The 26,735-nt window shown below is 45.9% G+C and overlaps 1 protein-coding gene across 2 annotated transcripts in view; it reads left to right on the top strand.

Moving 5' to 3' along the window:
• GNPAT (glyceronephosphate O-acyltransferase) overlaps positions 1-26,735 on the top strand; it is a 920,813-nt gene that overhangs the window by 829,389 nt on the left and 64,689 nt on the right. For both annotated transcript variants that reach the window (XM_086927130.1, XM_086927131.1), the window contains exon 14: positions 19,534-19,627. In XM_086927130.1, coding sequence (XP_086783256.1) covers positions 19,534-19,627 — 94 coding nt within the window. The remainder of the gene's footprint in view (positions 1-19,533; positions 19,628-26,735) is intronic.

The raw sequence follows: 26,735 nt of genomic DNA on the forward strand, positions 1-26,735 counted from the left end.
TAAGAGTTGTAGCCAAGGTGTGCTAAGCCTTGAGGAGCTACAACAGCTGGTTCAGTAGAACTCAGAGTATTCTAAGCTTTAGTTATATGTACTAACAGTACTTGCGCGATCTTTCAACAAGATATTCTTAGGATACGTGTGGTAAAACAACAGCAAGCTCAAATCCCAACCGCTGCTCACCAATGTGAGAAGTTGGCCCGATATGCAACGTTCGCTATTCTAGCGACCGCTATGTATCGTTCCAACGACCCTTATGGTGTTTGGTTGTAAGTCAACCTATAGACCAGCTATCCTAGTAGCGTGGATACGAGCAGTCTAAGGCTAAAGACTCGAGAGGGCGCGTTAAGCCAGCTGTTTACCACACATGTACCCCTTGAGCACCCAGTGAAAGGACACCACACAAGTGTTATGAAAATAAACAGTATATTTATTAAGAATCACAACAGCCCTGTACTCTTTATGAGGACAGGGTACTTAGCACAAACCAAATCTCTTTAGCAAATACTTTAAGTGCACAGTTAAAACAAGTGTCCGAGGACACGGAAAGGTTTAAGGCAAGTCGGAAGCGAGGGACTCGGGACCCTAGAGTAAGGAGGCTATGCAGGCACTGAAATGCCGAGTTACCTAGCCACGAGGGCTGCGGCTGCACAAGTCTTACAGGCGTCGGGGTCTTCGCTGACGAGCCAGGAGCCGGAAGAAAAGGAGTTGCTGGCCGGCGACCAGTGCTGAATAGTTCGTAGAGATCCAAGCCTGGATCGGAGATTGAAGAAACCTGAAAGCAGAGGGGACCAAGTTCGTACTACTAGCCAGTAGTCAGAGGGTACCAGGAAGGCACCAGTTGGCCGTCACCTCGACCAGGTGAGTGGGCGACGCTAGGCTCTGCAGTCTCACGGACCAGGAGGCGTTGTCGGCGACCACGGTGGAGGTGCGAGCTGTCCCACGACGGATGTCGCTGTCGGCGTCTTGAGCGGACCAGGAGGGTCCGGGGTGCTTCTCGAAAAGATGGAAGCAAGGGCCAGTCTGGAGCAACCAGACCGGCAGTGATGATTCTCGGATGTCGTCACAGAAGGACACAAGCCAGCGGCTAGTGACCAGGCAACGTGCTGAGCAGCGAGCAGAAGGGCCCCACGCAGATCGTGGAGATGCTGGGGGACTGCACTTCGGAGCTGGAGCGGCTCAGGGTCGGGGCTTCTCGGACCCCAGAGCACTCACCAGAGAGTTACCTCGATGGTCGTGCTGGTTTTTAAGAGCGTGCAGGTTCTGATGATGGCCGGTCCCTCGAGGTCTCGTCGCACCCGCAGGTCACAGCTGAGCTGATGACGGGGGTAGAGGTCAGAGGTGCCAGGGAAGCCGGTTCTCGTCGAGCTGGGCCGTCGGATTCCTTGAGGAAGGACTTACAGCAAACCGCAGAGTTCTTAGATGGTGCCCGCTGATGCAGGGTGACTACTCCTTAGCCACAAGGGAGAAATCTTGAGAAGAGTCTTGAAGTCCTTTCGTAGAAAGTATTCTTGATTCAAAGATGATCTAATTTGGAAGGGTCCCCGCTCCGGCCTTTATCCTAAAGAAAGGGGTGGGTACATGACTAGGTCCTGCCCTAAGGGTGGGACCAGGAAGGGGGGTAGTTACACCCCTCTCCCCTGCCGGACTTTCCCCAGGCCAGGGCTGTCGCCCCTGGAACTGGTTCTAACCGGCAGATGCGTAGTGAGCACCGGGGTGCCACTCCGCAGTCACCTTCTCGCAAAAGCCCTACCTACCCAGAATACACAAACCCTGTCTGGGACGGTGCGAACACCGCCCTCGACAGGAAACCCTTTGTCCAAGCGCTCCTCGCTGGAAGGACTCCCAGCAGCAGGAGGTCAGACTCGTGTCTGTGGTGGCAGCATCCATTTTGTGGAGCTGAGGCTTTCGTTAACTTTAACCGGGGTTCACAGTTACGTACATGTCGTGTCCCTCTAGAAGGGCGGAATGCTAACCTCGTCGCCAGAGTTGGTGAGAGGGCAGCATCCCGATTCGTATGACACCTTACTCGACATGTCTTGATAACGCGACACCGAAGTTACCGATGTGGCACGCGTTATCATGGAACAGCCATTGGGTCTTTTCTCCGCAAGCTGCAACCGGCTCGGCTCGGGCCAGAACACAGTTCACGCGAGCCCATGCACTCTGCCTTCAGGATTGTCAAGGCCTGCCATAGGAGTGACTGATAGGGACTCGGGTGTCCATTGTATGGTTAGATATAGAGCTACTATATCTAAAGCAAAGGGTGATTACACGACTTCGCCCCAGCTGTCATGCAGCCAGTTGTGTCAAATTTAGGAGGCCAGCCAGGGGTGGCATAATACATGCTGCAGCCCCTGGCGGCCCTGGGTACACCTATGCCCTGAGTTACAGGGTCTGATAAGGTGGCCCAGTACCAATTGGTAAATGCACCTAGGGTACATATCGTAATTTAGAAAGAGAACAGCCAGGCTGTGGGTCTGATTGGCAGGCCCACAGCCAGAGAAAGTCGTAAACCAGTGAAACAAAAGCAAAAAATCTGGGTGATCATAGGATTGCAGACCCTACTCTCTTACATGACCCCCCCCCAAACGTCGGAACAACTAGCTAACCTTGACCAGGTGAGTCTTCTTGTTCTAAGTGGAAATATCTGGAGAGCCCATCGGCATTGCCATGATCAGTACCAGGTCTATGTTCCACTGTGAAGTCCATCCCCTGTAGGGAAATGGACCACCTAAGCAGTTTGGGGTTTTCACCCTTCATCTGATTTAGCCACAAGAGGGGCTTATGGTCGGTCTGAATCTTGAAGTGAGTGCCAAACAAGTATGGCCTCAGCTTCTTCAGGGCCCAAACCACAGCAAAGGCCTCCCTCTCAATAGCTGACCAATTCTTCTCTCTAGGGGTCAGCCTTCTGCTTATGAAAGCAATGGGCTGGTCTTGACCATCAAAATTCAGTTGAGAAAGAACAGCTCCCACACCCAACTCAGAAGCATCTGTTTGGACAATGAATGGTTTGGAGTAGTCCGGACTCTTGAGGATAGGCGCCGTGCACATGGCCTGCTTTAGGTCATCGAATGCTTTTTGACAGCTCGCTGTCCACTGAACCTTTTTTGGCATTTTCTTACTTGTCAGTTCATTTAATGGTGTCACGATGGAACCATAGTTCCTGACAAACTTCCTATAGTAACCAGTCAGGCCCAAGAAAGCTCGAACCTGAGTCTGGGTGGTTGGAGGAGCCCAGTCCCTGATTGACTGTATCTTGCTCTCCAGTGGCTGAACCTGACCTCCACCTACAAGGTGGCCCAGGTATACAACCTGTGTCTGCCCTATCTGGCACTTGGTGGCCTTGATAGTGAGGCCTGCTGCTTGCAGCGCCTCCAATGTCTTCCGCAGGTGGACCAGGTGATCCTCCCAGGTGGAGCTAAAGACAGCAATATCGTCAAGATACGCCGCACAGAAGTCATCCAGCCCAGTAAGGACGTGATTCACCAACCGTTGGAAGGTGGCAGGTGCATTTTTCAGACCAAAGGGCATCACCACGAACTGATAATGCCCACCAGGGGTTGAAAATGCCGTTTTAGGCTTGGCGTCCTCAGCTAACCTGATTTGCCAATACCCAGCTGTCAGGTCAAACGTACTTAAGTAGTTGGCCGAAGCCAGCCTATCAATAAGCTCGTCTGCCCTTGGTATTGGGTGGGCGTCAGTCTTAGTGACTGCATTGAGACCCCTGTAGTCTACGCAGAACCTCATCTCTCTCTTACCACCCTGGGTGTGAGGTTTCGGCACTAGAACTACGGGACTAGCCCAAGGGCTATCCGAGGGTTCAATGACTCCCAGCTCCAACATTTTCTGCACTTCACTTTTGATGCAGTCTCTAACGTGATCAGGCTGCCTGTAGATCTTACTCTTTACGGGCAAGCTGTCACCAGTGTCGACCTCATGGGTGCACCAATCGGTCTGACTGGGTGTCAGAGAAAACAGATGTCGGAACGACTGAAGAACCTGTTTACAGTCGCCCTGTTGATGTTCGGAGAGGCTGCCACAAAAGACAACACCATCTACCGAGCCATCGTCAGGATTCTGAGTGAGCAGGTCGGGGAGAGGGTCACTCTCCTCTTCCTGTCCCTCATCTAGGGCCATGAGCAAACTCATGTCCTTCCTGTCGACATATGCTTTTAGCCTGTTGACATGAAGCACCCTGTGGGGGCTCCGGGGAGTTCCCAGGTCGACCAGGTAGGTGACCTCTCCCTTCTTCTCCAGGATGGTGTGGGGCCCGGACCATTTGTCCTTGAGTGCTGCTGGGGCCACTGGCTCCAACACCCACACCTTCTGTCCGGGCTGGTAAACAGTCAAGACAGCCTTTTGGTCATGCCAAGCTTTTTGGAGTTCTTGGCTGGCCTTAAGGTTTTCGGATGCCTTCTCCATGTATTCAGCCATCCGCGAGCGGAGGCCGAGCACATAGTCCACTATGTTGGTTGCCGGCTTTTTGAGAGGTCTCTCCCATCCTTCCTTCACCAAACACAGGGGTCCCCTTACAGGATGCCCGTACAAAAGTTCAAAAGGGCTGTAGCCAACCCCCTTCTGTGGGACTTCTCTGTAGGCGAACAAGAGGCAGGGGATCAGGACGTCCCATCTACGCCGAAGCTTTTCCGGTAGTCCATGAATCATCCCTTTTAGGGTCCTGTTGAATCTCTCAACAAGCCCATTGCATTGTGGATGATAGGGTGTAGTGAACTTGTAGTTGACACCACATTCCTTCCACATAGCAGTTAAGTAGCTCGACATAAAGTTTGCACCTCTGTCGGAGACGACCTCCTTAGGGAAGCCCACTCTGGAGAATACTCCAACCAGGGCTCTTGCCACAACAGGTGCTGTAGTGGTCCTAAGGGGAATAGCTTCAGGGTACCTGGTGGCATGATCCACTACCACCAGTATAAACTTGTGCCCTGATGCTGTTGGTGGTTCCATGGGACCGACGATGTCGATCCCCACCCGTTCAAAGGGCACCCCCACCACAGGCATTGGTATAAGGGGGGCCTTTGTCGTGCCACCTGACTTACCACTGGCTTGGCAAGTGACACAGGAGCGGCAAAACTCCTTGGTATCCTCATTCATGTGAGGCCAGTGAAAGTGCGAGACAAGCCTGTCCCACGTTTTCGTCTGGCCTAAGTGACCTGCTAAGGGAATTTCGTGGGCCAAGGTAAGTAGGAAACCACGCTGAGACAAGGGGACGACCAGCCTCCTGGTCATGCCAGGCTTGGGGTCTCTTGACTCAGTGTACAGGAGTCCATCTTCCCAGTATACCTTGTGGGTACCTGTGGCGTTCCCAGCAGCCTCAGCAGCAGCCTGCTGTCTGAGGGGTTCAAGAGAAGGGCAGTCTAACTGGTCCTTCCCCAGGTCTTCCCTTGAGGGTCCCCCTGAGCCCAAGAATTCAACTTGATCAAGTTCGAACTCCCTAGGCTCAGTTTCCCTCAATTCCTGTAGGTCAGCCTCCTCTGAGACTTGATCCTCGACCTGGGGCAAGGGGGAAGGCGCAGCCTTAACCCTACTGCTCTTTTTCTTGGGAGGTGTCTGGTCCGTTGTTCCAGGATCCAGCACCTGTTCAGTGGGGCATTTCCTGACCTGTGACCTAGTCACAGCGAACACATGTGCTGGCAAACCTAACATTTCCATGTGAGTCCGGTGCTCCACTTCTGACCATTGTGACGACTCCAAATCATTGCCCAACAAACAATCCACTGGGAGGTCTGGACTAACTACAACCTTCTTTTGGCCAGTTACCCCTCCCCAGGAGAAAGCTACAATTGCCATACTGTGATTGGTAGTGACATTGCTTGCATTGGTCACCAGGAATTCTGTACCTGGCATGATCTGTCCAGGGTCCACAAAGTTAGGCGTCACCATGGTGACGCTGGCACAAGTGTCCCTATAGGCCTGAGCCATCTTTCCATTTATGTAAGGCGTCTGTCGGTATTTGCCCAGCGTATTGGGACTTATGTCAGGGGACACGTCCGCGTCCCCTGTACTGACAAGGACAGCCTGAGTGAGTGTGCCAACTAAGTTGTCACGCCCCTCAGAACCCAGGGTTAACCCTACTAAACCCTTGGGAGGCGCACTACCACTGCTGACTGTACTAGGGGGCACAGGTGCCTTAGGGGCTGCAGTGGCAGGAGTCTGCCCTCCTCCTTTCTTGGTGCACTCACTAAACCAGTGAGATTTACTTTTACAGTACTGGCACCATCTTTTGGATTGGCCTTCTTTCTTCTTTTGGGGAGCCTGACCCCCACCCTCTTTGGGTTGTTGGGGACCTGTCGAAGACTTCTGGTCATTTTGTTCCCCCTTAGAATCTTTACCCTTCTGGTCTGCTTTCTTCTGACCACCTTGATTCTGGCCCTGGTTCTGTTTAACTCTCGTACGAACCCATCTGTCTGCCTTCTTTCCCAATTCTTGGGGAGAGGTCAGATCCGAGTCGACAAGATGCTGATGCAACAACTGGTTCTGACAATTGTTTAAAATTTGTTCTCTCATCATCAAATTATACAATCCTGCGTAATCAGTAACCTTACTGCCCAGCAACCAGCCCTCAAAAGCCTTAGTGGCACAATCGACAAAATCAGACCAGTCTTGAGCCTGCGTTTTCTGGGTATCCCTGAACAGCACCCTGTACTGCTCAGTGGTTAGGCCGAACCCTTCAACGAGTGTATTCTTCAAGACGTGGTAATTATTAGCGTCCTCTACCCTTGTGGTGAGGAGCTTGTCTCTTCCTTTTCCTTCAAAGGAGAGCCACAAGATAGCTGCCCACTGACTCTGGGGAACGCCTTGCACAGTGCAGGCCCTCTCCAAAGCAGTAATCCATTTGTGGATGTCGTCCCCTTGTTTAAAGGGGGGGCACTATCTTCCCAAGGTGTTTCGTATCGAAACTCTTTTCCCTATTACTAGGTACATTGCTGCCACCAGTGGAGATTGCCCCACTTAACTGTTGCTCTCTAGCGAAAGCAAGCTTTTCCTTGGGCAGGGCAAGTTCTTCCCTTTCGATCCTTAGATTAGCTGCCCTTTCCTTCGCTTCGTACACTCTCCGCTGAGGGGACGTCATCCCTCTTTGAGAAGAGTTGTGAGAGCCGTTGGTATGAAGGGATCTGCCAGAGTCTCTTGACAGAGATCGGGCTCGTCCATTCCCCAGGTTAAGCGGAACCGACAGCAGCGCCGGGGTTCCCCCAGTACCACTATCGTGTCTGCTTAAGTTGGACCGTGTTAGTCTGACGACTTCTACCTGTCCCTTATCTGCCTCGTCCCCAGAGAGATCCTCATCCTCGTCCTCCTCTCCCTCTTCGTTCTCAGTTACGAGGTGGATGAGGTCAGGATCATCTCGGGTTCCCTCGAGGGGAGGCATGTCTCCTTCTGGATTAGAAGAGCTACGAAGTTTCTCAGCTCTCCTGGCATCATAAGTCTCCAAGAGACCAATCAGAAAGGACGTTGTGGGGTTAGACCCCTGCTGAATCTTCCGGGAGTGACACAGTCGTCTTAACTCCTTGAAGCTCAGCACAGTATATCCTGAAGGGATGACCTGTGGAGGGTCAACTGACACAAGGGGAGACTCAGAGTTTCCTCCTTGGCCCGACATACTGTTTCTAGTGTGGTGTAAGTGATGCACCTACCTACACTATGTGTTTTCCTACTGATCCCTTGCTAAGAGTTGTAGCCAAGGTGTGCTAAGCCTTGAGGAGCTACAACAGCTGGTTCAGTAGAACTCAGAGTATTCTAAGCTTTAGTTATATGTACTAACAGTACTTGCGCGATCTTTCAACAAGATATTCTTAGGATACGTGTGGTAAAACAACAGCAAGCTCAAATCCCAACCGCTGCTCACCAATGTGAGAAGTTGGCCCGATATGCAACGTTCGCTATTCTAGCGACCGCTATGTATCGTTCCAACGACCCTTATGGTGTTTGGTTGTAAGTCAACCTATAGACCAGCTATCCTAGTAGCGTGGATACGAGCAGTCTAAGGCTAAAGACTCGAGAGGGCGCGTTAAGCCAGCTGTTTACCACACATGTACCCCTTGAGCACCCAGTGAAAGGACACCACACAAGTGTTATGAAAATAAACAGTATATTTATTAAGAATCACAACAGCCCTGTACTCTTTATGAGGACAGGGTACTTAGCACAAACCAAATCTCTTTAGCAAATACTTTAAGTGCACAGTTAAAACAAGTGTCCGAGGACACGGAAAGGTTTAAGGCAAGTCGGAAGCGAGGGACTCGGGACCCTAGAGTAAGGAGGCTATGCAGGCACTGAAATGCCGAGTTACCTAGCCACGAGGGCTGCGGCTGCACAAGTCTTACAGGCGTCGGGGTCTTCGCTGACGAGCCAGGAGCCGGAAGAAAAGGAGTTGCTGGCCGGCGACCAGTGCTGAATAGTTCGTAGAGATCCAAGCCTGGATCGGAGATTGAAGAAACCTGAAAGCAGAGGGGACCAAGTTCGTACTACTAGCCAGTAGTCAGAGGGTACCAGGAAGGCACCAGTTGGCCGTCACCTCGACCAGGTGAGTGGGCGACGCTAGGCTCTGCAGTCTCACGGACCAGGAGGCGTTGTCGGCGACCACGGTGGAGGTGCGAGCTGTCCCACGACGGATGTCGCTGTCGGCGTCTTGAGCGGACCAGGAGGGTCCGGGGTGCTTCTCGAAAAGATGGAAGCAAGGGCCAGTCTGGAGCAACCAGACCGGCAGTGATGATTCTCGGATGTCGTCACAGAAGGACACAAGCCAGCGGCTAGTGACCAGGCAACGTGCTGAGCAGCGAGCAGAAGGGCCCCACGCAGATCGTGGAGATGCTGGGGGACTGCACTTCGGAGCTGGAGCGGCTCAGGGTCGGGGCTTCTCGGACCCCAGAGCACTCACCAGAGAGTTACCTCGATGGTCGTGCTGGTTTTTAAGAGCGTGCAGGTTCTGATGATGGCCGGTCCCTCGAGGTCTCGTCGCACCCGCAGGTCACAGCTGAGCTGATGACGGGGGTAGAGGTCAGAGGTGCCAGGGAAGCCGGTTCTCGTCGAGCTGGGCCGTCGGATTCCTTGAGGAAGGACTTACAGCAAACCGCAGAGTTCTTAGATGGTGCCCGCTGATGCAGGGTGACTACTCCTTAGCCACAAGGGAGAAATCTTGAGAAGAGTCTTGAAGTCCTTTCGTAGAAAGTATTCTTGATTCAAAGATGATCTAATTTGGAAGGGTCCCCGCTCCGGCCTTTATCCTAAAGAAAGGGGTGGGTACATGACTAGGTCCTGCCCTAAGGGTGGGACCAGGAAGGGGGGTAGTTACACCCCTCTCCCCTGCCGGACTTTCCCCAGGCCAGGGCTGTCGCCCCTGGAACTGGTTCTAACCGGCAGATGCGTAGTGAGCACCGGGGTGCCACTCCGCAGTCACCTTCTCGCAAAAGCCCTACCTACCCAGAATACACAAACCCTGTCTGGGACGGTGCGAACACCGCCCTCGACAGGAAACCCTTTGTCCAAGCGCTCCTCGCTGGAAGGACTCCCAGCAGCAGGAGGTCAGACTCGTGTCTGTGGTGGCAGCATCCATTTTGTGGAGCTGAGGCTTTCGTTAACTTTAACCGGGGTTCACAGTTACGTACATGTCGTGTCCCTCTAGAAGGGCGGAATGCTAACCTCGTCGCCAGAGTTGGTGAGAGGGCAGCATCCCGATTCGTATGACACCTTACTCGACATGTCTTGATAACGCGACACCGAAGTTACCGATGTGGCACGCGTTATCATGGAACAGCCATTGGGTCTTTTCTCCGCAAGCTGCAACCGGCTCGGCTCGGGCCAGAACACAGTTCACGCGAGCCCATGCACTCTGCCTTCAGGATTGTCAAGGCCTGCCATAGGAGTGACTGATAGGGACTCGGGTGTCCATTGTATGGTTAGATATAGAGCTACTATATCTAAAGCAAAGGGTGATTACACGACTTCGCCCCAGCTGTCATGCAGCCAGTTGTGTCAAATTTAGGAGGCCAGCCAGGGGTGGCATAATACATGCTGCAGCCCCTGGCGGCCCTGGGTACACCTATGCCCTGAGTTACAGGGTCTGATAAGGTGGCCCAGTACCAATTGGTAAATGCACCTAGGGTACATATCGTAATTTAGAAAGAGAACAGCCAGGCTGTGGGTCTGATTGGCAGGCCCACAGCCAGAGAAAGTCGTAAACCAGTGAAACAAAAGCAAAAAATCTGGGTGATCATAGGATTGCAGACCCTACTCTCCTACACAGCGTACAATCTTGTTGGTATTTCGCAAGAATAACACCAAACTGGTTACATACATACAGATGTATGTGTGCCTATCCCAGAGTGTAGATCATGTCTTAGTCGTGATTATCTAAACAAATGGCAGAAAGCCAGGTGTTTAAACAAAAGACCCAGGGCAGGGAGCAGGGTCTAGCAGGGAGTATCTGACTCGTAAGATACCTGCTCTATTCGCTGTTAAGCACAAATAGTTGAACATAAGTTGCATCTAGTTCGTTTAGTCCGTTGTGAACTGAGTCAAACAAATCCATCCACTTGCATTCCCGGATGTTCAAAATGGCATTGAGATCACCACCCCTGATGCCAAGTGTAACCTTCTCAATGACCAGCCATTTGATGGATTCAGGATGGTGACCCCGTGTTTGAAAATGTTCGACTAAAGTGGCCCGTGCAGTACCACATTTTATTCTGCTGCTGTGTTGCTGTATCCGTGCCTTGACCTTCTGTGTGGTTTGGCCGATGTAAATTTGGTCACATGGGCAGAGAATTGCATAGATTACATCGGACGTGTTACAGTTCATGTGGACATTCAGGTCAATAGTGTGGTCATGATAACAGAATTTATTTGCCTCAATTGACAATGCACAGGCCACATTTGCCACATTTGTGATGGCCGGTGACTGCTGGTAACTGCCATATGGATTGAATAGTGGGTTGAGGCGCAGGTTCAAGGAATGATCTTACTACGTAGTCTCGGACATTCTTGCCCTTTTTAAACGAATGCATCGCTGGGGAAGGTAACTGGAGATCCTCAGCCACCAATTGCCAATGTTTATTTACAATTTTCTTAATTTCGTTGCTCTTGGTATTAAAAGTTGTGACACAGATCATTCGGTCCATGTTATCTTTGGGGCATTCCTTCGGTGTCAGAAGTGATTCCCTTGGGTTGAGCCAAGCACGTTTCCTTGCACGTTTCACCATCCTCTTGGGGTAACCCTGATCCACCAGCCGGTTGATGAGGTCATCAGACTCCTCAAAGATATCCTCTTTCCTTGAACAATTCCTCCTGATCCTCAGGAATTGCCTGAAAGGTATATTATTGCGTAGTCCCCTCGGGTGGTGGCTTCCATATCGCAATAGTGTATTCCTTTCTCTTAGTTTTCGGTATAGAGTGGTTTACAGACATTGGTTGGCAGCTTTGATCGATATAGCAGGAAAATCAATCGTGTTTGTCGCTGTGAATTGTAAACTTTATATCTTGTGACCTGTCATTTATCCAGCCGAAGAATGTTCAAGATCACTTCCTGTCCAGATCATGAACACGTCGTCTATATAACGCTTCCAATAAGTAACCTGATGTTTGAAGGGATTGTTATCACTGTAGACGAACTCATCTTCAAAATTATCCATGTACAGGATCGCCAGATCCGGGGCAAAGCTGGCCCCCATTGCGACCCCCTTAGTCTGGACAAAATGTTTCCCTTGGAAATAGAAAAAGTTCTTTATCATGGCTACTGACAGCAACCGGAGAATGAAATCCGTCGGACCATTGCAGGTTGTGGTCTTCTATCCAGATAACCTTGTATCGCCTCCAGGGCATGTTGCTGGGGAATGCTAGTATATAGGCAGCCGTTGTCTATGGTTACCAGTATCTGCGAATTTGAATCAAATGCCATTCCATCCACTAAGTTGATCACCTCCATGGTGTCGCAGAGGTAGGACTTGGTCTTCTCAGCCAATGGTATCAAGAAGTAATCAACATACTTGCACAATGGTTCAAGAACTGAGCCACATCCGGACACAATTGGTCGACCCGGTGGTTGCTCTAGGTTCTTGTGGACCTTGCGTAGGGTGTAGAAGGTCGGTAGGCGAGGCTGCTTCTGGTTCAGGTATAGATACTCATGGTGTGATAAAAAAGGGCCTCTTTTCCTGTCTCAGTTATTTGTAGGATCGTAGTGCTGATTGCCTTTGTAGGGTTGGTGTTTAGTCGCGCATAACTGACCCCATCATTGAGTTGGGTGAAAATCTCCTTGTAAGCATCAATGTCTTGAACCATGATTGCACCACCCCTATCGGCAGGCTAAATTACAATAGAATTGTTGTTCTTCAGGGCATTTAGTGCACTGCGTTCGGCCGCAGTCACATTGTGTTTAACGTATTTCCTGGTTGAGCATACTCTAAGGACGTTCTTAAGGACCATGCTTTCATAAGCCAAAATCCGATGTGACATCATTTGTGTTGTAGGTGTAAAGATGGACGGGACCCTCAGTCCTGTATGTGAAGTGGTAGGTATAGATGTTGAATGCCTAAAAAAGTACCTCAATCGGACTTTTCTAAAAAAACAGAGGAGTTCAGCCTTGATGTTGAACTTGTGCGGATGTGTGGTCGGCACATAGGATAGGCCCTTGCTCAGAATCATGGTCTCATCATTGGTTAATTCATGGGTGGATAGGTTTATGATCGGATTCTTCCGGATTATTACCACCAGTAGGACTCTCAGGTTAAGCGATGATGATTTAGCTGGCATTATGACGTCTGGCTGGCACCTTTGACATGTGTCCAGCCTCTTATTTCTGTAGATATTGAATTACCTTTCATTGGTACGAGCCTGTGTTTAGATTCTCCTTCTCTTCAGTCCTAGGTTACTGATCAACCTTGAGACTGCCACTGATTCATCACGGTAGCAATTCCAACCTTTCTGAGTAAGCCCCTGAACTTTTATGATATTCTCATTGTATTTATCACCTGTTAGTTTGATCCATTACTCTAGCGGTGTTGTCTCTGCTTCTGTCTCTTAAGGAGCCCGGTGGGCCCTTCCACTTTAATTACAGCCTTAAGTTTCTCGCTGTGCCTAATTGGTAAATATCCTTATGGAATTTTAATCAGTTATATTCCCATTTCAGCGTCACCCAAATAACACTAATTATTGTTTATAGGTGCCGTCACTCAACCCTTCCCCATCCATCATGTTGGTCCTAATGAAGACCCCACGCTAAGGCGCAAGCTTTCTGTTGTACATAGGGGTCGAAAAGTCGACAGTATTGTGTCTTTGTGTCAAGCATAGATGACAAAGAATGTATATCTGCATCTATTTATGTTTGCTATGATCTGCCATCTGTGTATCTGCCAGATATCTGGCTGGACAGGTTAAAATGATTCATTGTTGATGTATATAACATGCACTACCTTCCTATCCCACATCACTATCACAAACCCTTCCTATGCACTTGTCACCTCACCCTTCATGCACCAATTTTAAATGTGTAAATATGACATGCATTGTATCTCCTGACTTGATTTATTCATGCATTTGTATTAAATAAAATCACATTCATTTTTGAAAATCTAAATGGTGATGCTTTATTGTGATCAAATAATGAAGATTAAGTCTGTCACTATGTTTATGTTGTGCAACTGTTTTCCACTGTGACACACAACTTTAAGACAACCATTAAGCTGCTGCGAGGTGTACTTAGTATGTGTAGAGATCGATACAACAATCTGAGTGTTGTTTACATATGAAACAAGCGCAACCCATATGTTTGCACAATTTTTGCCAGAGAATCCTTCCTCTTAAGTCATTTGGCATTGGCAGAAGGTGTAAATGTGTTTATTTCCAAGTCTGTTGATTACTCCCTCAAGATCAAAAATAGCATAGGATAGCCTTGAAATAAAAAAGAGGTCCATGGAATTGAAAAAAAAGTGTTTTACTGTCAGTAACATTATCTTTCCAGTTAGTGCCTGTCGGGTATCAGAGACCTGAATCAAAAGGAAAAAACGTTTTTTAAGGAAATCCAGGTGGGCCAGAAATGTCACTAATTCATCAAACAACTAGATATCATTGATTCCTCAACAAGGTTCGGTCCGGAGTAAACGTTTGCTAGACTGCTAACCTTTTGACCTTTACTCAACTCAAAATAGTAGGATATGGGAACATTTTCATCACCATCCTGCCACCGAACTTATTTGATTCCTCGTCGTCATGATTAAATTGTATACGTTTCAGGTTTAGCACCTACTTGACTGTTAGTTACCAATACGATTCTAGCTGGATGTGATTTAGTGAAACCGATTACACTTCCATCCTACAAGTGGAATTGGCTATTACACGTCTCTATTATATTCAATAGAAGATTTGGTCTTAAAATTGCAAACATTAATTTGTTTCGTTCAATTTAAAGATTTAAATGCATTCTTTACCCATTAACAACTCTTCTGCATAAATGGTCTCTCAGGGGTTTGTGGATTATTTCTAGGTGATAATATATTCTCACTGGGGCCTTTTTCCAAGGAATGCAGCACCATTTGTGGAACAAGGTTAATTTTGTGACAACAGCACAACACTTCAAATGTCTTATCCTGAATAGTGGGTGTTTATTAAATCTACTCCAGTCCATCCCAGCGGTTCAATTTAAAGTTTCATTTTTGTTTATTGAAGGTTAATCCTGAGCGTCTTTTTCCAGATCTTGTAGAAAAACAAACCTGAGCATTTATTTTTCGCGGTTACCCTTTTCCATAAACTTCTTTTTGCAGCTTGTATGCGTATATGTGTATAATTGAGCACTCACTAGGGTTGTATTACTCTTTTGTAACCCTTGTATCTTTATTTGTTTTTTCCTGTGCTCTTTAGTAGCTTCTCTGTTGTACCTTCTGCATTCCATGAATTCTCACATTGGAATGGGTGTCGTTTGAGAATCAAAAAGTACTTTGATTGCTTTTTCATATTTGCTTTTTCATAAAATATCCAGTAGGGATCTGTTTTAATAAAATATATGATGGGTCTGTGAAGAATGCGACCAGTGAATGCTATACAAAACTTCAGAGACCTGAGCTGTTTATCACTGCACAGCTTGTCGTTGCTTAACTTGACCGCCAAAGGACTGAGATCCTTCACATGAGCTGCCTATCTGTTCAACAGTGGTTAAACCAGGGGTCTCCAACCAGTAGCTCGGGAGCTACTGGTGGCTCACCAACACCCTCAAAGTAGCTCTCAGAGGTGAAGCCAAACCAAGCCAATCTCAGAGATTCTGTGTATAATAAAGAAGGCAGCACTGCTCATTTCACTACCCATAAGAGTTACAGACAGCCAAACCAATGGCAGGGCCTGTTGATAACACTCAAACACACACTGTGGAAGCCTATCAATCAATCAATCCGGGATTTATAGAGCGTACTACTCACCTACCCAAGGCGCTGGGGTAGTGTGTGGGGGGATTTGGGCAGCTCAGGTCATTCGAAAAGCCAGGTCTTGAGGCTCTTCCTGAATGCTTTCAGTGTGGGGCTTCATCTGATGCTGAGGGGGAGTTTGTTCCAGCTCTTGGCCATGATGTAAGAGAAGGTTGTGCCTCCTGTTCTAGTTCTGTGGATGCAGGGGATTTCGCCAAGGCCTGGTCAGCGGAGCGGAGGTTTCTTTCGGGGGTGTTGAAGGAGATTATTTTATTGAGGTATTGGGGTCCGGTGTTGTGGAGGGCTTTATAGGTGTGTGTGAGCAGCTTGAAGGTCACTCTTTTTTTGACAGGGATCCAGTGGAGTGCTTGTATATGCAGGGTAATGTGGTTGTGTCGTGGGATGCTGAAGAGGAGTCTGGCTGCGGCGTTCTGGACAGTCTGAAGTTTGTGGAGTAGAGATTAGTTGATTCCAGCATAGAGGGCGTTCCCGTTATCCAGCCTGCTGGTGATGAGCGCATGGGTGACAGTCATCCTGGATTTGGGGGGGTGGGTATTTGAAGGTATTGCTGAGTATGGGGAAGGTGTTGAAGCAAGTGGAAGCTGCAGCGTTGGCCTATGGGTCTGCCACATGAACCATCTTTATCCACTTTAAATCTGCCTAAGAAGGAGATTGGCCATGTTATCCGCCCTGCTCGATCAGTCACACTGTGTGTGACATCAAAGAGTAGTAGCAGCAGTAACCAGGGCTGACCCACCATAGGGTGTGACTGCAAGAACTAGAGTGAAAATGTGTTAGTTGGGAGCATGATCAACTATAGAGCTGAGGAGAAGAGAGTATGCATCCAGGGCAGAGAAAATTAAAAGCATCACATTAATTTTGTTTGTGTGTGACATTGTGACCTTCCTGAATAAACAGTGTTGATTCCTTAAAGCTACTCCTAGCGTCAAGGACTACCAAATATGTATGCTGGTCTCTATCATAAGAGTATTGCACCCATTCATGGTATAATTGTGCCATAGTCATAATATTTTCGTCCTTGACTATTTTGGGCATACATTACATACTTGCTGCCATCACTGACATATTAAGAGCATGACTGGCCTGCTTTTAGCCATTCCTGACAGAGTGGCAACCGCTTCTCCCATAACAATGGCCATTACTGATATATTTTGGGCATCCAGCTGTGGCACAGTGGTAGCCCTGGTTTAATGGTGGGCATTCATGGCATAACATAGGCATTCTTAGTGTTAGGGTGAGGAAGCATGCCCTATGATTCCAATACCATGGTATTTGAAGCATTATTTGTCCATGAGAGGCATTTTTACATGGCGGTACGCAATGAAAACAAAGAGCTGATGTTTACGGCCTGTGTATTTTCTAACAATGAAAACTGATTTGATTTTTAAAGGAAAAAAATTATGCTTTTTCAGTAAAAGTTTTTATTCTGGAAAATTGAGTTTGATTGCTCAAAGTGGAAAGGGATTTTGATAGAAAAATATGTATTTTCAAAAACGAATATGCTAATGGCGACAAAATATCGCAATTCTAAAACACATTTAAAGTTGTTAGCTGAATGATAATTCAATTTGAGTTGGGGAGACTTACTGCTGTGGTAATACCCCTTGAGGCACACAACATGTGATGATTTGAATTTTACTTGATTACAAGCATTTAATATTGATAAACATATTCCTAGCATTCTGCTGATAAATTCACCTGGAATTTTTGGGTGGGTAATACTGATAATTGTGCTTAGGGTGGTCATTGTGGAATGTTAATACATATCATCAGCATTACAGTGATAAAATATGCTAGTAGCTCAGCAGGACTTTCCTTGAGAAGAAGTAGCTCTCACTACAGAAAAGGCTGGAGACCCCTAGGTTAAACCAACTGGCCCTTGGCAGTATTATACCCAAGATGTAGACTCTGCCTAAATATTGGTATTTACACCTAACTTTGAGCATATTCTCCCACATCTTAAATCTTTGTTAGTCTTATAATTTACAGCTTCTTTTTCTGACAAAAGCTCACGTTTTAAATCGGCTGGAGATTTGAGAACAATCGGTGAAATTATGCGAGCATCTATTTTGACAAACTGACTATCATATGCATTATAGGGGGACAATCAATGGCAAAGTGTGAAGGCCAACATTCTGCCTTTTGAAGGAATGATAGGGATCTTTCCTTAAAAATTCTGTGGGCCGTCGGGTAGTTATGGACAAAATTGTGTCTGTGTCATAATAGTGGAAATCCTTGACTTACAGTTGCCACTCTTGACTTACGTATTATTCCAGGCAGAGTGGTGATGAAAAATCCAGTCATTTGGGGAACAGCCCTGGTGTTTGATGATAAATATGCATGACTGGCAGACTGTTAGTAGTACACGTGTGCTTGGTGAAAATGAGATCCTGATGTTGCAGCATGCGTTCTAAAAATTAAAATCTGCTATTTCTGATTGGAATTAATGTAATTTTCATAAACCCAACCCGACAAGCTTCGGTCTGAAGAAAATTAACCTAAGTATGCAGGCTAGGAATCTTAAATGCCTATTTACAGACACTGACCAGGTGCTTTATTTTTAAAATATGTTTAAAGTATTTACTTTTTGGATAATTCATACTGAGTTTGAGAGGTTGTAGTTTCTGGTTGTGTTGCTTGATGCCAAGGGACACTTACTGTTAAACCTGTTATTTTATGTTGAGTTAGGCCTGATAGAGTAAGAATCTTCTAACCTGTCTGTGGCCTGATCCTATATATGTTACCTGATTTAGCAGTAGTGTTATTGTACAAGCCTGTACAATGTCTCTACAGTTGTGATTGAGAGATTTATGTAACTTGATTTATTTTAACCTCCCTTTTCCTCTCTGCCACTGCATATGACTAAGCATTTGCTTGGAAAAGAAAGGTTGGAATAATGAACGGGAGAAAAATCGTATAAAAATTATGAAAACTGATAGGTCAGATTGCATTACCAGATTTTTAAACAGCCTTTAGAATTCATAGCCAGACCTTCAGCCAATATATAGAGAGATTATGCTAGAAAATCTTATAACAACATTACATTACATACTCTGGGACGCATTCAGTGTAGTTTGCTGTCAGTACGTGTATCAATTACATCTCACTATAACTTTCTTCCTTCACAATCCTTTGCTTAATGTATTCTGTGTATATATTCATATTAATCTACACTTTTTATTATCGATCCAGCATGGACAGCCTACTGTTATACCGAGTACCCACCACACACAAGCTTGCCTCCTCAGCAGTTTATCAAACTCCCTCTTCATCGTCATTCCTTTTTCCATCACTATCCTCAGACATCTGCTAATTTATCCTGGCAATCAGATTATATATTGTAACCTTGTTTTCCACTACTGATTATACTTTTTCACTTCTATTATGGATGACTTTATCAGTTGGAAAAATGTCACCTTGTTCTTAATCTTATGTATCGAAATTAGTAGCTTCATGAAACTGCCTTTACTCCAAGTAATTTCCATGAGGATGTATTCCTAAAAGATTCACATTCAGAGAAATACAAAACAGTGCCGCACAACCTTTTTCGTAAGCTTCGTAAAGCACACACATTATCTTTGGCCCTGTTAATTTACTGGTGTTTTACAAGTTAACTTCTTTTTTATCTGTGTTGGGATTTGGTAAACATTTTTACTTCATAATTTGTATTACCTTTTGTAAAGCACTCCGATGCAGAAGTCCGTTGAAAAATGCAAATAAAAAAGAAAAATATATACCCAGATAATTTCAGCGCTTAAAATTTTACAAGGCTATTGGAACGACAGCAAAGTTACTTTTTAGGTACATAGTATTTTCATAAATTGCCAATTCCGGACCATTTTTCCAACATAATTTAAGTATACAATGTTTCTTAACCCTATTGAAAAAAGGGAGTTGATGCTAAATTGAATTTGCAACATATTACTGTTTGGTATTCCAAGTTATTGAGACAAATTAATTTAGCCATAAGATTAATATATTTTCATTTCTGTCAGTTTAAGAGCTAGAAGAAAAGTATTTTTTTGTGAAAATAGTTTGTGCCTCTTTCATAAAACATATAATATACCCCTTGCTGAATAACTGAAATGATGTTGTTTCTTTTGGGTAATAGGTGCCAGTCAGTGTTATGAAGCACTGTCTTCTGACCTACAGAAAAACACATTGGCCATTTTAAAAAGTCTTCAGATCGTGGAGACCATCACTTTGTAAGTAACTTAAATTATTTTCCCTATTTAGGGCCTCATTTTGACTTCTCTGGTAATTCTGATTTGGCCTGTTACAGGATTTACCAGTGAAATCTCTATTCCAAGATCCCCCGTGACACTACAGACCTGTGGTGTTGCACGCTGGGATTCCACCTGCCAAAACCAGATGGCAGTTCCTAGTGAAATACTGGACCAGAACTACTTATTTCCTTTGTAATTGCTTATTTCTAAGGAGACTTCACCCCTAGTGTTACCTTCGCCCCCTCTATCGGTAACTCTGGGTGGTGGAGAATATGAGAACCTCCTAAAGAGACCCTTAGAGGTTTTATGGCAACATGCATATTTTATCATAAAATGGATAATGGATCAACCTCTTAGTTTACCAGTAATCCAGATGCACTCAGCCCTCACCCACTTCTAACCCTATCCCTACACCTCTCCGTAAGTATCACATACAGTCAATCTTTCCACATGTATTATAATGAAAGGAGGAATTTGAATTTAAAGATTTTTATTTTCTTTTTCTTCAGTTGTATGTTCCAGAATTTGAAACGTTATTGCCATAAATGTTCTGATGGACCCACAAATGCACTGCCTTACAGTTTTAGTTGCTGTTGTATTTCATATCTATACGCCTCATGTTGAGTCAGTTGGATAGCTGGGTGTTTTTCCAAATCCTCTAATTGGTAATTTTACATTCAAATTCATTTTGGGCTCCAAGTAAAAGTTTCACTGGGTCTAACAGTAGTTTTTAGGTCTCAGCTAGACAGTGCATGCACAGTCTCTTTGAGACATGTTGTTTACACACTGGGGGTTACAGTCCACCCACAGGTTTCCATTTGTTTGCTTCAGCATCGCTCTCATTTTCTTCATTCCGGATTGTGAAGGCATGCCTAGGCCATGTTCTCTCCTTGTGCTTGACCCTGATTCTGGTCCAGGGAAGACATGGCTTTTCAGTTTGGTCTGGACTGTTCCCATGAGGCACAGGGTCAGACTGATTTGCATATGGCCATGTCTGAACTGGGGTGGCAGAGTGGGCTAAAGAACGGTGATGGATTAAACCCAGATCTGTTGACTGGGTGTGAGGGTTTGATTGGTTCATATACTCCATCCATCACCACCCCCTTTTGTACCGCTTTGTTCCCCATAAGTTGGCAGGGTATGCTCAGACGTGAGTCCCTTGCTCACTTTGCCACTGGGTTCAAGCAAGCCGGGCTGAAGACGGCTGAAATGCCAGAAACCCGTCCTCTGAAGCTTGTTTCTGGTCCAGAGCAGGCATGGCTTGGCAGTTCGGCTGGACTGTTCCCATGAGGCACAGGGTCAGACTGATTTGCATATGGCCATGTCTGAACTGGGGTGGCAGAGTGGGCTAAAGAACGGTGATGGATTAAACCCAGATCTGTTGACTGGGTGTGAGTGTTTGATTTGTTCATATGCTCCGTCCATCACCACCCCCTTTGTACCGCTTTGTTAGCCATAAGTTGGCAGGGTATGCTCAGACATGAGTCCTTTGCTCACTTTGCCAGTGGATTCAAGCAAGCCGGGCTAAAGACGGCTGAAATGCCAGAAACCGGTCCTCGGAAGCTTGTTTCCGGTCCAGAGAAGGCATGGCTTGGCAGTTCGGGCTGGACTGTTCCCACGAGGCACAGGGTCAGACTGATTTGCATATGGCCATGTCTGAACTGGGGTGGCAGAGTGGGCTAAAGAACGGTGATGGATTAAACCCAGATCTGTAGACTGGGTGTGAGTGTTTGATTGTTTCATATGCTCGGTCCATCACCACCCCCTTTTTTACCCCTCTCAACTAATAGCCACATTTCTTACAAGAGACCACTTAGTTTAAGTTTTGCTCTAATGTTGTGCCAGTTATAAGATGTAGTATAACTGACCTACCAAGATAACTTTTGGTTGAATGGCTGTTCTACTGTGATTAATATTGCCTTCCTTTCTTCAACCTCCTATTCCCATTCCAAGTGGTTCCCCGTGCTGTTTTGTACGTGGCTATTGTTGTCATCGGCCGTAGTTAATGTATATAAACCTGCAATAAACAGGAGTCTCTTGTTCTTTGCACCAGATTCGCTAATGCTATTACTATTCTGATTTCAGTAGAATGGACTTCTTGGTTCAATACCCTTTGCCTGATCTAGTAGTTTAAGACTATGAATGCCTAGGTACCTCATTGGTTATAGCATGCTTTGTAAATAGTACAATAGTACCATCATCAGCAGTAGTTGTTATTGTAGTAGTAAATTTAGTTGTGGCATCCTGCTCATTCCCAGTACATAGATGTAACCAGTGGAATGCACACTGATGTAACGGAATGTGGTGTTGGAAGGTTGGGGGGAATACCTTGACAGTTGAAGTGGCTGAGGTGAATGAATAAAATCTACCTGAACTTCGCTGGAATGTGGATACAAGAAATAGGAAAGGATGTTGTTTTGAAAGATGTTATTCGTTTATTCTCAGCTGACAAGTCTAAAGAAGTAGGGTAAATCACAAGGTATTCGTGCTAAGCTTTTAGAATTGGCTCATGAAGGACACTTAAGCATTGTTAAAATGAGAGGAACTTTACGTAGAGATTTTTGGTGTCCTGCACAAGATCATGATGTTGAATGTATGATAAGACAGTGTTACTAAATGTGTTGCAAGTGACAAAGGTTTGAAAGTTGAAATTATACCTATGGCTTGTCTGAAATATCCTTAATATCCTTGGGAAGAAGTTTTAATAGATCTTTTGTGAAGGGTGAAGGGTGAACATGCTACTCCTTATTTAGGTCTAGGTTCGAATGGATTTATATTAAAGGTGGATTGAGATGTCTGGTGTGGGACACCTCCTCTGTGGCAGTAATTCAATTTCCTGAGAATATTTTTAAAAGAAAAAGTTATCCAAGGTACCTGCTTATTGACAATGGGATACAGGTCTGTTCCAAGGAAATGGAAGAATATATAAGTGAATGTGGGCTTGTTCATAAAAAATGACTTTGTCATCCCCAAACCAATGGGGCAATGGAGAGAGTAAATACGTCTTTAAAGGAAGGCATTCAGTTAGCAAGAGCTAATGGTTTAGTTTGGAAAACTGAACTGTCTCAAAGAATTACAAGATATCACATGGCACCCCCTTTCTCCAACAGGGAAAACTCCTTTTGAGTTGATGGGAGGGTGAATGCCTTTAACTAAAGTTTGCTTGGCTGGGTGACGTGGACTAAAGGGTGTGAAAGCAATGTCCCTGGTTAGTAGAGATAGAGATTTGCAATGGAGAAGAAAAATAGATTATGACAAGGGGAAACATGTGAGACATGTAGCAGCTAAGGTGGGAGAATGGGTGGGAATTAAAGCACCCTCTGTTGTACTCATTGGTGTAAATTTACAAAGGATTTGAGAGTGTTTAAACTTTTCAACAATGCTGTTACAACACAAGACTGAAGAATTTGAAATATAAACATAGTTGTGATTCTATGTCATAAATGTGTGGTGGAGTATGTTGATACGGAGCATGCAAAGGATAAAGTTTATTCTTCTTGTTTTATACCTGTCAGGAGGAGCTGTCATCGGTTAAGAAGAAACCCTTTCATTTAAAGGATTTTGTAGGACGCTAACAGTTTGTGGCATTATCACATGTTCTTTAACACTTAATTACATATTTATATACTCATACATTCTATATTTAGAGTATTTATATTTATGCATGCTGGAGATGGTAATAGGCTTATTAGCAATATTTTCTCCCTCGGTATGTTAGGATGTTGTGTAAATATTATAGTTATGGTCGTGTTGCACAGTATGGAGCAGTGTGGCATCTTGCTTATTCACAATATATAGTGGTAACTAGTGGAATCCACACTGATGTAATGAAATGTGTTGTTAGAATGTTGAGGGGGGTTCCCTTGGCAGTTGAAGGTGGCTGAGGTGCATAAATAAAGCCTACCTGAACTTCGCTGGAGTTAAGCTCTTCTTTTATGGTGTTCTTCACTACTACACAGTAGTGTTCTACAAAGGTCTGCTTGCCTCTTCTCTGCTTTTCATTGTTGGTTTAAAAAATGGGGTTTGATGCACCATATTTTAAGACTGTTAACTACTCTAATTGCCCAAATGGAAAAGCTGCTATTTGGAGAAAAGTTGTCAATTTGTTTAGAAAATTACAAGATTTTGTTTGTGGGGAAATTAAATTGAATCCATATTTTGAGGGAGTGAATAACTTCAAGTGCATTTAAACTCTCAGTAGGTTCACACAGCAGTAGTTGTGCAGTATAGAAACATTTTTTAAGACACAGAAGACATCTGGATTTTTGTCTTATGCTTTCATACAACCCAAAAGTGAATTCTGTAATCTTAAGTCTAAGTAAGAAGAGGACAAAGTGACATTCTGATGCTATGGGATTCAGTATTTTATTAAAGAAATAGGTGCAATTGTTTTTTTGAGATTTATTTTTATTTCCACTATTTCCACTTATTGCAGCATATTATCAGAAAAAACCACCGGAAGAATCTGTATGTCAACCGTATTCTTTTGTAAACGCCATCTAGAGATTGATGCCCAGCGACCAAGTCCCATAATGTTTGGACCCCCATACCCTTCCATAGCCTTGTGCCCTGGTGGGTTCAAGAGTAATTGAACAGACGCCCATCTAGTACTGCCCCTGGTGTACCTGTAGTAGAACTATTACTCTGCTTGTCCTCTGGCCACTATGACACCTAATGCAAAGCTTGCCTCGCCTTCCACTCAAAGAAAAACGCATGATGCTGAAGGCAGAGGTATTGCACTCATGGCAAGATGCACCAGAATTTTAATGGTTATACCCCCAACATCTTCAGTGAGCCAGGCTTCTTTGGCACTGAGGAGGTAAGATGCCACCCAACCTAATGGCATTTCACTGCATCAGGCCCCACCTAGCCTATAGGCCTTTTGCTCGAACTCCTCTGACCCACAGGAAGAAGAAGTTAAGGTTCTGCCGACCTCCTGGGCATGCGGCCCTCGACTGAAGACAGCACCCAAGGTCGTAAGTACTGTCGGAACTGACACCCATTGCAAGCTTCACAAGAGGCCTTATGCAGGGACAGAACACTGCTTCCAAGCGAGTCAGGTGTATAGTGCAGCGCACAACAAACTAGCACCTCCAGGAGATTTGCCAACTTTGGTCTCCCGTTGACAGTAAGTGAAGGACTTAGAACAAGGAAAAATCTGCCATAGGAGTTAGCCTCTCCAAACTGCCTAGCTCTACCTGGCCCAGAGCCACTGACAAGCCTCAATATCACACAAAGCCAAAGGCATCTCCTGGTCCCCGGTGACTTCAAAGCCAGCGTTGATGCAGAGAGTATCATCGACGACTGACTCAGAAGATTTGAAGCAGCACATCCTGCAAAGACTCCAATAGGCGCTTGATGCATGGCAGAAGCATCTCTTTATCCATCCCCTAACAGGGAAGATCTTGGCCAAACCACCTGCTCCAAAGCCCTTAGGGTCTCTGCCTTGATGAAGAAGGCTTGGCTTTGAGGAGAAACCTGCATCAGAACCCCTTGGATCGAATTGTCAAAAGACTTAAATACAAGGGAATTAGTACTCCACCTCTTCTATTGCCTCCTTCATCTCATCCACCCCCCAACCACAACCATTGCTGTGCTTATACATGTCACCCCCAGTTTCTGCGCCAGAGTCATCTGAGGGGTCCACACGCTCTTGCTCTAACCAGGAAGTCATTTTGGCCCCGCCAACACCTATTACTCTTCTTTTATGCCAAGATCTAATTGAGAAGACTATTGTCGCTCCTCTGGGGTACCCATACTTGACCACTATTCCATCAGGGCATCTCCCTCCGACTGATGGCACCAATAGGTACGATAAGGTCATCCAGCGGGCAGCTGCCTTTCACAAGTGGACATGCACATCCGTCACGAGGAAGAGGACTTCCTTTTTGAAACACTCTCAAAATCAGAGCGGATATTGCAGTTCCTGCCTATTCTCTAGTGCATGCTTAAATCTGCCCCATAGACATTCAAGGAGCCCATCAAGGCACCCAGGATGGAGAAAAAGTGTAAACCCTCCCCAGCGACCCTGTCTATATCATAGGCCATGTCACCCCCAACCCCCTCTCCCTAGTCGTCCACCCCACCCCCAAAGCAGTCTCTGCTCAGGCCACAAGTGATGCCCCTCTGCTTGTACACGAAAGCAAGATGCTTCACACACTGGGCAAAAGTGTGGCCACAGGGGGAATTCCTCACTTGTGCTTAGTATTGCCAACTTCATATTGCTCCTCTCCAGGTCTCAGTGGGAGAAATTGCATGATCTGATCAAACATCTCCATGAGGAGTTTAGGAAGAGGGGGAGGAGATGGTGTTTGTTGTGCAATGGGCGCCACGGACGAACACAGCCCCCTGGGAGGTTAACAGCAACATCCTCTTCAGATGCCTTACCTGGCTCTGCATCTCAGGTTCAAGCCAGAGGTCCAACAGCCGCTTCTCAACCTCCCATTTGATGAGGAACTCCTGTTTGTGCAACATGTTGATGAGCTGATGGAGAAAATCACGGTGGACATGGGCTGCAAAATCGATGGGTGAACATCACACTCCAGCTGCTTGGTTCTGCTTTTGAAGGTGGCAAACTTGAGGAGCCAAGGCTACCTCTCCCTCAGACACAATCCAGTCAAGAGCAACAAATGTCCTTCCACCAACAGACAGGTATGTGCTGCACTTAGGGTGCACACAATTGCCTCTTTCAGGCATTGGTCCTTCACCCAAGATGGCGGACATTCCAATGACCCATTGATTATAACACTGGACTGTGGCCCCTTTTGCAAGTGGAATTGTAATAGGACTGTTGTCCCGAAGTCCCATTTTAGTAATAAAGTCCCAATGCCAAGTAGGCAACCATAAGAAGTCAAAGACTTTAAAATTAGACTCTTTGTTCAATGAGTCATTCAATTTTTAGTATCAATAATTTATTTATTTATTTATTTTTTGCCATTTTTAAAGCGCTACAAATTACCCGTAGGTGTCTCGGCGCTGAGGCTAAGTCTAAAATAAACCAGTGATGAATCGAAGGGACAATAGTAAAGGATTTATGTATCGTGTTGATAGGAAAACAGCCAAGTCTTTAGCTGCTTTCTAAAAACTA

Source organism: Lissotriton vulgaris, chromosome 6 (assembly GCF_964263255.1).
Source record: "Lissotriton vulgaris chromosome 6, aLisVul1.2, whole genome shotgun sequence".
Lineage (NCBI taxonomy): Eukaryota > Metazoa > Chordata > Amphibia > Caudata > Salamandridae > Lissotriton > Lissotriton vulgaris.